General features: G+C 42.3%; 1 protein-coding gene across 2 annotated transcripts in view; it reads left to right on the forward strand.

Moving 5' to 3' along the window:
* mical2b (microtubule associated monooxygenase, calponin and LIM domain containing 2b) overlaps positions 1-11104 on the forward strand; it is a 75558-nt gene extending 64454 nt beyond the window's left edge. For both annotated transcript variants that reach the window (XM_079501663.1, XM_079501664.1), the window contains 10 exons: positions 1440-1531; positions 1980-2114; positions 3645-3814; positions 4378-4748; positions 4921-5000; positions 5099-5194; positions 5729-5822; positions 8616-8727; positions 8834-8907; positions 9770-11104. In XM_079501663.1, the coding sequence (XP_079357789.1) occupies positions 1440-1531; positions 1980-2114; positions 3645-3814; positions 4378-4748; positions 4921-5000; positions 5099-5194; positions 5729-5822; positions 8616-8727; positions 8834-8907; positions 9770-9996 (1451 nt within the window). In that variant the 3' untranslated portion in view covers positions 9997-11104. The remainder of the gene's footprint in view (positions 1-1439; positions 1532-1979; positions 2115-3644; positions 3815-4377; positions 4749-4920; positions 5001-5098; positions 5195-5728; positions 5823-8615; positions 8728-8833; positions 8908-9769) is intronic.
* The last annotated feature ends 217 nt before the right edge of the window (positions 11105-11321 follow it).

Here is an 11321-nt window from a genome sequence, read left to right on the forward strand (position 1 = left end):
TTGAAAAGGATGCCCAGTTTGACATGCATAGGCTACTGACCCCTATTTAATGCCATTTATATCTGGGACCCCCTAAAAAAAAAAGAGAACTTTTTCTTTTTTGAAATTCTTCCAGGGGCCACAAGGGGGCGCTCCGCGGGCCACAAATGGCCTGCGGGCCGCCTATTGGGGAACCCTGTTATAAAGGTTCTGTGTATCAAATGTGTAGTTTGCTAAATGTGTTTGCCCAAAAATAGGGAAACCAGGTTGAAAATTGTTGACGCAACACATTCAGCACACAATGCAGATAACCACTATTGTCACCAATGACCCAGAGGTGGATCTGAGTGATATCCGTCTACAAGCTGATGGCATTCAAATATTGTATAAAGAAGGAGCCTTCATCTGGGGCCTTCCTTCAAAAGTGCCCATATGTATATTGTTAATTAAGTTATTTGCAAAGCTCCCAAATGCTAGCCCGAAAATGTATTTTAACTAACTGGATTAAACGCATCCCTGCCTCCTGCTGCTACACTAGATTTTAGTGTTCTCCCACATGAGAGCTTATGTGCGGTATTTAAAGGCAATGAACGATCTTACCTAAAGCTCCGGGCTTTCGAACAAGGCTTCCGGCTCCTTCTGAAAGGTCAATGCCCTTTTAATTGGAAACCCTCTCTGAGCAGATTGACTGAATGTGGCTGAAGGCACGGTGAGCGTGGTGTCGCACTCTGTGGCACTTACTATGCCATCTAAACGCTCTGCAGGAGATTTGTCCCCTTTGTGTTGCATGCATTTATTATGGAAATGCATGCTTGTATGAATGGTTATGTTGTACTTATACGACATTATATGGAACATGTGTGTGTGTGTGTGTGTGTGTGGTGTGTGGTGTGTGTGTGTGTGTGTGTGTGTGTGTGTGTGTGTGTAAAATCTTTCTTATTGTCTCTTGTGTTGTAAAATATGTTTCTGGAAAATCAATGAAATAACAGTTTTTAGGTTGGAGCTATGTAGCTAAAGTCAATACATTAACCTGTTTCAATGCAGTGTGTAGAACACTAGAGGGCAGTAATGTTTTAATAAATATGTCACTCTTCCTAATGTGGATGTTATGTTAATGTTACCTAGTTTTTGAGGGGCGCTAGCCCCTCCTATATAAAGGTTTAATGTTTGTCTTGTCTAGACAAACATTAATGTTTGTTTTGTCTGTCACTGAGCAAATCAACAAGTTATGTTATGATATCGTGATGATGTAAGATGATAAGGGTTGGTAAAGCTCCCCTCACTTCACACAGGTGTGATTTTCTTTTTTTAGGGTTACCTAGTTGTTTTTTTTTGGGTATATTGGGTTATGCTATATCCCTCGTCAGTAACTTTGAACGACGAACGTAGTTGTGTATCTTGTTTTGTATATCAACAACGACACCATTATCATACTCTGTCTCCTGTCCTCTGTTGTGCAGCCTTTCCGCTGTTCTTCGTGAAGCATTTTCAGAGAAGCACGGAGACGGAGACCATCCCTGAAGTTCAATCAGAATTTGAAGACATCCAATCTGTACGTAGAATGTAGTCCACTCCGATGCTGCGTCGTTCACTTTGGCAGATACAAAAGATACAAAGCTACACAGTAGCATATCTGTCTCTGTGCAGCTTTGTATCTGAAGTTCCAGCTCAACTTATTTGTAGCTTTTGTAGCAGCTCCAAATGTCTGATGTATATTTGTATCTTCATGTTGCTGGCTTCCATTGAAAATTTATGGTAGAGTGTATCTTTGTAGCTGCCAGGATGAACACAGCATGAATGTATTGTTTACAATCAACTTGTACATCTCTTATTGAACAAACAGTATTACCGGTATAAATGGTTTGGACTCGTTAAAGGCAAGAAGAGTCAGAAGTTGCGGAGATTCTTTACTTTTTATAATTCTTTTTTGGTCACACAATATCAATGGTACCGTACGTACATATTACCGTTGCTGCATGAATGAATTGTATTTGTTTCAGGACTCTGGCATTTCCGAGGACGTGAAATGTGAGAACCACTCCGTCCTTGTAGAAGATGTCCCAAAGAAACGCCTAACCATATCTGCCTCCGAGAAAGAGAAGCTCCTCGACTGGAATATGCCAATTACACCGGAGGTAACCGGATTGCTCGGCACCCTCATTTTGTTTGAGGGGCGCTAGTCCCTCCTATGTCCAGCTTTGAGGGTTTGTGTAAACACAAACATTGTGTCAACGCAAACATTGAAGATGAAAGTGAGGACACAGATTGTGATTGGTCGGAATGAGATGATGTATGATGATGTAGGATGATAAGAGTGCCCCTAACTTCTCATAAGGTTAGGTTTAACCGTTTAGGCCAGGGGTGGGCAACAGGCGGCCCGGGGGCCACATGCGGCCCCCACCTTCACTTAATGTGGCCCTCAGGTACTATTGATTTCAGCTGTTACAATTGCACAACATGCAAACATGACCTGCTTTAATTACTTCAGTCTAAATTAGTGGCTCATTGCTCAACACAAGTATTTTTCAGGATTCCAATTCAAAAAAAGAAAAAAATTATTCAAGATTCCAATTCGAATATAGCAAAAATAGCCGATCTACAAGCTCAAAACGTGTCGCAGTGCGACGCGTTTTGAGCTTGTAGATGGGCTATTTTTGCTATGACAGTAATATATGGCCCTAGGGAGTGAGTGTGGAAATATAGTGGCCCTCTCCATCGTCAAAGTTGCCCACCGCTGGTTTAGGCGTATAGTTTACTGAGCTTACGTTTAGGCATACCAGGCTGAGTAGTTTTGCTGGCTGTACGCCCGGGAGTGACTGTGTTTTCGGGCAAGCATTCTAGTATCCCAGAAGGAGGAGACTTGAGCACAGTAGCACACTGACAACAAAACCGCAAAACAAGACCAGGTTGGGATGACATTACTGACTTATATTGAACATTGATTGGCAAAGTACTTACTAGTGCTTTTCTGCCTTCCTTTCATGAGCTCGCTTGTTCTACCTTCAACTAGAGCTGCCAACTCTCACGCATTGAGTGTGAGACAGATGCAAATACTCGGGCTCACACACACTAATTCCTCATGCTGTGAAACCTCAAATCCAAAACCGTTCCACCTAATTAAATCTAGTTATGTCTCCCTGCAGAGATAGTAGAGATATATGAGGCGGTAATGGTAGCCTACAGGTAATGTCTGGTGATTTGCACATTTGTTAGTTTTTCTCTAGTTAGCTGTGCGAAAGGAATCTCGCATGTCATTGTCTCACTGTTTGTAAAAAATCACATCTAATGTATGCATTTTTTTTTGTCAGCTTCCCAGATATCATGTTATAACGTTTTATACCCCTCACTAGAACTGTCCTTTCACAGTCTCTAGCCTTTAGTCTATTCACCCTCAACATATTATGATTATTTTCAATCAAGCTGTTAGTTATTCTGATTATTTTATTAATCTACTATCATTCAATATCCAACATAACACTTCATTTTACGGTGATCGTATACAATCAGCAGACGTCTACAAACTTCTTATGTTTACCCAGCAGTTCTACTTTTCATTTTGTAACTGCTGTCACTGTTCCTTATCTCACATGGCCAGAATGATGTGCGAAGATGAGAGGAATTAATGATCTTGATAACGTTTTGCCCATCCTGTGATGTTTTATCAGGTCAAAGCAGAGACTGGGGCAGAGAAACCTCAGGCCAACTTGAGCCAAGATCAGGAGCCAACTCCAAGCCAAATCCCTGCCTCGTCCACCTCGACCTTACAGCTCATCACCAGCTTTTTAAAGAGGTCGTTTGGCACACCCAATCCCCCCACCAGCTCAGAAGTAACCATGTAAGTACTGTACAACATCGCCACACGTATGTTGTCGATTGGCAACCAGATTGACTCAATTTGCAACCATTTCATGGCCTTTGGCAACCACCAAAAATATCCAGTATTTTAAGATATATAATAAATAGAAACCTACAAAACAGTCATCATTTTATTTGGTTACCTCCATAAAGTTACTATTGCACTATGTACATTACATTTGCACATTTGTGTGCATCATTACATTTCAGCCATTGTGTGGCCACTTCACACTATTCACACAAAATACAAGTGTGCAACTTGCAAAATATTAACACATTGTGTGCCCTTTCAACATTTTCAAAATAGTGACCCAGGGTGCCCAATGTTGTTTTTTATATTGTATTTATTTTTTATAAAAATCACAAAAAATATATATTTTTTTTTCAACGACGTCCACAGACGTCCTGGGCACTACATAGCGGTAATTCCCAGGACGTCTGTGGACGTCTTGGGCACACAAATTGTTAAAAAGAGTAACAGAGGTGTAAACTTGAATCTTGTAATTTTGCTGACAAACGTTCTTCTTACCCTATAATGACCAGGAGAGCCAGACCTAATGGCCCCCACAAACCGAGGCCCATGTCCGAGGGAGCGTTCAGCTTCAGCTCCCGGTTTGGCACAGGGCTTATGGAGCAGTCCATAGAGGTGAAGCCCACTCGGGGTCACACTCTGCTGGCCTCGGTGGGCGCAGATCGCCAGGGGTCCGGCCAGGACCTGGCCTCCATACTGCAGCAGGTGTCGCTGGTGAGTCGGAGAGGCTCGTTCTCTAACAGCGAGACCTGCCTGCCCCCTCGCAGGGGGGTCAACTTCTTCTCGTCCCTGCGGCTGAGGAAGAGGGAGGCGTCCGAGAAAGAAGTAGAGGAGGAGGGTCAGAAGGAGATCCGGACCATCCTCACCAATATCAGAAACAAAGGTAGTAAAAACCCTGTCAAACACTGGATGTTACACTGCATGTGCTACAAACGGAGAGGAAATAATAATTGGCCGTACATTCAAATGCTACTTCACACATCACCATCTGCTACTTATGATTCCACATTGTATGTCAACCTTATTTGGACTACGTGAACTGTATCCCAATCTAGCCTCCAGTCAGCAGAGTCTGGATCTGCAGTCGTCCTCCAGTGAGGAGGAAGATGGGCATGATCCACCAACCAATCACAAGGTTAGGACAAATGGACAACATTCATGACAATGACGGGCACAGTTGCAGGGAGGCCTTTGTATTAAATGTTAATGTGTGTGTGTGTGCGTGCTGTCTAGTCACTGGTATCTTCTCAGAGACGGAAGAGGAAGCTGGAGAAGACGGTAGCCCAGCAGGCCAAAAGAGACCAACTCAAGAGGCTCCATAGAGCTCAGGTATCATTGAAGTTTTGAACGATCCTTGTTGAGTTTGTTCAATTTGTAATAGGTCTGAATCCACCCGCTTGAATTAGTTTTAGACTAATCCTCAAACTCCATCCTAGAAGGCCTGGGCCGTGGCTCAGCGGTCCAGGCACCCTGGCTGGTAGTCCAGTCTGGCAGTGTACCGCGGGTTCGACTCCCGATCCTGACGGTCCTTACTGCGTGTCACCCCCCCATCTCTCTCCCCCTTCCTGTCAGCCTACCACCTATCACTCTATAGAAAATATAAAAAAATAAAGGCGAAAGCCACAAAAACAAACATTTAAAAAACAAAATCCATCCTAGAACATAAATACCGACCCTATGAACTATGCCTGTGGTTTTATGAATATTGAACCAATGAAAAGTATTAACAAGAGCTTGTGTCTAAATTACTACATTGGATCCATTGGAACACAGGTTATTTTCCTGAAAAATGGGACGATATACTGGTGGAAATAAAGAGGCCTATACACTATGCTGTATCATGTTGTGACTTTCACTGTCTAGACGATCCAGAGACAACTGGAGGAGGTCGGGGAGAAGCAGAGGGACCTCGAGGAGAGAGGAGTGGCTATAGAAAAGATGCTCAGAGGAGAAACTGGTACTGTAACACACACATACACACACCCCTACATAGGCAAATTTGAGTGTATAACCGCGATTGGTAACCAGAGAGCATACTGCATGTTCCTTACTAGACCCTTTTATCAGGCTGACTAATGAAAGCTCATGAAAACTAGACGACCTCTTCTAGCCCTAGTCATACTGATCTGATTGGCTCCTCTGGCCAATGGGACACCAAGCAACGGCAAAGCTGCCCTCTGGCCAATGGGAAGGGCAGAGGCAAATCCCTGGCGCCATCTAGTGATGATTCCAAACACTTAAAGGCCCACTTCACCACTTTTTCATGATCTAATGCCACTTTTTCCTACTCGGTCTGTTTGGGGCTGTGGGCAGTTCAGAAACCTGTCCACCAGTGACCATCGATGGGGAATCCAAGTTAATAGAAACTGCAGGCTTTCTATTCCTGAAAAGTTGCAATGCAAAAATGGAAACCGTTGTTCTCATGATAATAAAAATCTAAATACAGGGCCTTCTGAAAGAATTTGAATATTGTGATGAATTTCATTATTTTCTGTAAGGTATTAATACATTATTTTTTTTAGATTAATTACACACCAACTGAAATATTTCAAGCCTTTTATTGTTTTAATATTGATGATTGTGGCATACAGCCAATGAAAACCCAAAATTCCTATCTAAAAAAAATTGAATATCATGAAAAGGTAAACTTTAATGAGCTATTTAACTAATCATCTGAATCAACGAATTAACTCTAAACACCTGCAAAACACCTGCAAAGGATTCCTGAGCCTTTAAAAACTACCAAGAAAGATACGCTTTTCTTTTTTCTAATTACTTACTTACTCGCTTCCTATTGTCGAAAGTTCTTGATGGAAAAGCACCTAGTGATACCCTCTACCAGGAGGGTAAGACACAAAAAGAAATGTCTCAAGAGTTTGCTGTTCCCAGAATGCAGTTTCAAAGCACTTCAGTGGAAAGTGTGTTGGAAGGGGAAAGTGTGTAGGAAACGCTGGACAAGTAAAAGAGATGAACAGATTGACCACACACTTAACTCATCCATCGCCAAGGACTTATTTAACTTCTTTTTCATGATGTCCTGGAGCGCCAAGGACGTGTTTTTCGTGTTTTATAACATGGTAAAAAAAAAAAAATTGAAAAAAAAAATATATATAAAATAAAATAAAAGATATATAGTGGCGGTCAGGGCCTTTTGGCGCCCCCTAGTGGCGATGGATGAGTTAAGACGATTGTGAAGAAGATCCGCTTCCAGAATTTAGGGGAGCTTCAAAAGCAGTGGACTGAGGCTGGAGTTGGAGCATCAAGAGCCACCCTGCACAGGGCGCGTGCAGGAAATGGGCTACAATTGCCGTATACCTGAGGTCAAGTCACTCCTGATCCCAAGACACCGACAGAAGCGTCTGACCCGGTGCTATGGAGAAGTGCTGGACCGTTGCTCAGTGGTCCAAAGTGCAAATTTTGCATTGCATTTGGAAATGAAGGTTCCAGAGTCTGGAGGAAGACTGGAGAAGCACAGTATCCAAGTTGCTTGAAGTCCAGTGTGAAGTTTCCACAGTCAGTGATGGTTTGGAGTGCCATGTCAGCTGCTGGTGTTGGACCACTGTGTTTTATCAAGGGCAAAGTCAATGCAGATGGCTATCAGGATATTTTGGAACACATCATGCTTCCATCTGCTGAAAAGCTTTATGGAGATGCTGATTTCATTTTCCAGCATGACCTGGCACCTCCTCACAGTGCCAAAACCACTAGTAAGTGGTGTACTGACCATGGTATTACTGTGCTTGATTGGCCTGCCAAATTGCCTGACCTGAACCCCAGATAATCTGTGGGGTATTGTGAAGACAAAGATGAGACATCAGACCCAACAATGCGAATGAGCTTTGCTGGCTTCCATAACACCTCAGCAGTGCCACAGGCTGATTGCCTCCATGCCACGCTGCATTGATGCAATAATTTGTGCAAAAGGATTCACGACCAAGTATTGAGTGCATCTTTTAGACTTAGATAGCATTTGAAACAGACTTATAGCATGTCATGTAGACGGCACAATAATTGCATTGTATGTAGTCATAGCACTTCATAATACATAATGTATAGCATAGTATAGTATATGTATAGTGTATAGTGTATAGTTGTATATATAGATATGTTCTAGTTACGTTCTTAGCTTACGCATGTTTCATGATAAATGCATTTTATATATGTGATGAATTCCCATGCCTTTGTTCTTGCCTAATATAAATCGCTCTGGATTAAGAGCGTCTGCTAAATGCCTAAATTGTAAATTGTAAAGTAACATAATTTTCAGAAGGTTGACATTTTTTGTATTATAAACAGAAGGCTTGAAATATTTCAGTTGATGTGTAATGAATCTGAAATATATGCAAGTTAAAATGTTCTTATTACATTATGGAAAAATAATGAACTTTATCACAATATTCAATTTTTTTGAGAAGGCCCTGTATTCTTCTGCCTAACGATGATGTCACTGGTGGAGCAGGTGGATGGGTTTCTGAACTGCCCACAGCCCTACTACTTTGAGACACAGAACAAGTAGAACAGAATTGTGGTATTTTATCATGAACATTAGTGAGGACCAATTATACGAAGATAGGTTGAAAGATGGTGACGTGGTCCTTTAAGGAGTTTCGTCTCTTGTTATATAATCTCTTTGTCTTCCCTACCTACCTCGTTTTCTCCATCGTTTTCTCCATCCATCACTGATGTCTCTCTCTCTCTCTTCCCCCCCCCCCCCCCCCCCCCCCCCCCAATCATCATTCCTGTCTCCCAGATGAGTCCCAATCAGAAGATGACAATGAGGAGGCCCAGCTCTACCAGTCCTGGTTTAAATTGGTACTCCAGAAGAACAGACTCGCCCGCTATGAATCTGAGCTTGTGATTTTGTAAGTAACATTGCAAATACTTTTTGCAGCAGTGATGATGATGATAATCGGAGAACCCATATAATTGAAGAGTTTTAAATGTCGGTGCCGTTTCTCCTGTTTTTAGTGCACAAGAGCTGGAACTGGAAGACACACAGAGCCAGCTGCAGCAGGAGCTACGACGTAGAATGGCTGTAGAAGGTAGGAGATGAACACACAAAACACACACGCACACTTCTTTATACAACCTAGTTCAGACCAAAGAGTTCTGACTGGAGAGAACCATTACAAATATATATACATATATATATATATACATACGATACAGCTAAACAAAACGGCAGCAGTGGCTCAGGGTTAGAGTGACCGGATGGAAACCACAAGGTTCCCAGTTCGAACCCGGGCTCCTCCAGAGTTACTGTCGAAGTGTCCTTGAGCAAGACTCTAGTAGTCTGAACCCCTAATTGCTGCCGATGTGCAGGTTGGAGCCTTGCATGGTTTCCTCCGGCATCGGTGTGTGAATGTGTGTGTGAATGGGTGAATGTAATGCACAATCTCTGTAAAGCGCCCTGGATAAAGGCGCTATATCAAAATGCACCATTTACCAAAACACATTGATATCTTAAATACTGTCGGATCTTCCACGCATGTTTTTGTGCCCATAGACGTGAGGATCACACCTGTGCCGATTTATATCCCATAGTCTTAGTTTCTCATATACAGATTTTATATATAATATACTCTTCCCGTCCCTGTCCCTTCAACAAATGTTTGAGGGGCGCTAGCCCCTCCTATAGGCAGCATTAGTGTAGATTTTCGTCTTACACAAACATTAAATTACCATTGACAATGAATGGAGAATTTACCTCATATGTGGACAAGCAAATCGGCTATTTTTTGTCCTACACCAAGGTCAAATTCCCATTGACAATGAATGGAGAATTTACGTCATGTGTCTGAGCAAATGATGGTGATGATGTACGATGATGAGAGCGCCCCTCACTTCACACGGGTGTGATGTCTTTCTTATAATTGACCTGTCCCTTCCTTACCATCCTTCCAGACACAATAAAGAGCGCCTCAGAGCTTCAAGAGGAGCAGGTCATCCTGGCCAAGATCATGAAAACGGTGGAGAGAAGAGACACCCTGGTCTCTGAGTTGGACGAGCAGAGGTTGAAGGAGAGAGCCGAGGACAGGGACTTGGACAGCCTGGTGTTTGCCCGGGGCTATGAGTTCCACTGGGCCCAGGAGGGGGGCAGCTCCTGGGATCTGGTAGATGCTTCAATCTGAGTTTTACTGGGCCCAGGAGGGGGGCAGCTCCTGGGATCTGGTAGATGCTTAAATCTGAGTTCCACTGGGCCCAGGAGGGGGGCAGCTCCTGGGATCTGGTAGAAGCTTAAATCTGAGTTCCACTGGGCCCAGGAGGGGGGCAGCTCCTGGGATCTGATAGATGCTTCAATCTGAGTTTTACTGGGCCCAGGAGGGGGGCAGCTCCTGGGATCTGGTAGATGCTGGTATCTGAGAGAGTGAGCGATGGATGTACACATTGAAGAGGGCCACCACTGCAGGGATATGTTTGTCATTTGTTCTGTTGAAATGTACCGTGTGTGAGAAAGCAATGTGATAAAATCACTATTTTAAAAGACAGAGTGGTGAAAATGTCAGATTTCCCCTCCCAGGTAACGGTGAAGGGGTGACTTTTTAATGCAAAATGACAAATATTGGGCCCTATGCCCCTATCTCGCCTTACACCTAAACCTTTTAGGCATGTTTTACCATTTTAAAACGGTGCAAATAGCTGATCTACATCGACACGTTTATTGGCTATTTTAACTTCTCTGTTTTTCAAAATAGTAAAAAATGCCTAAAATGTTTATGCATAAGGGGTAAGGTAAGGTGGCATGCAAGATAAAGCCCAAAGTCTGCACACTGGAGTAAAGGGCTCCCAGTCAAAGCTAAAAACAGTCTTCTTCGGAATGAGGCCACAAAACAAGTCAACACTGTTTACGTTTGTAAGTAACTCCTCAGTCTGTGATTAATATGGTTTCATTTAAACTGTTTGTTTTCATGTTTTTGATTTACTAATTACTAGGTTCAATTACTAGGTTCTTGAACTATGGGATGCCCAAGTGTGACACTGATGGGTCTCCATATGTGGGTAGTTTCAACAGGCATCTTGGATCAAAGACAAACTTTAGTTCTCATTTAAAGGTCCCAGACTAAGAAGCCCAGGAAGTCATTTTTATTAATGTGAGAATGGACTAGTTATGAATGCAAAATATATAATATCTAATAAATTATATGTTCGGCATGTGTTTTACAATGTTTGTGTATGTTTGGTTTTGCTGACAATGTTGCAAATGGAGATTTCTTTAATAAAAACTGAACTGAAAACTGATCTTTGGTTGAATCTTCTTTTAATCACCTATTACAGTGGTAACCAAATTAACCCTTATAGATCTGTAACTCTTGAGATTATAAATGTTATGCTCTCAAGAGTTAAATTATTGTTAAACATATTCTGTATTACTTAATTTACAATAAATCTACACAATTCTAGAATGTAGAAGAATTGTTATTTTGATCGTTTGCCTGGCACCACATCAATAGATTAA

Source organism: Electrona antarctica, assembly GCF_951216825.1.
Source record: "Electrona antarctica genome assembly, chromosome: 5".
NCBI classification, from domain to species: domain Eukaryota; kingdom Metazoa; phylum Chordata; class Actinopteri; order Myctophiformes; family Myctophidae; genus Electrona; species Electrona antarctica.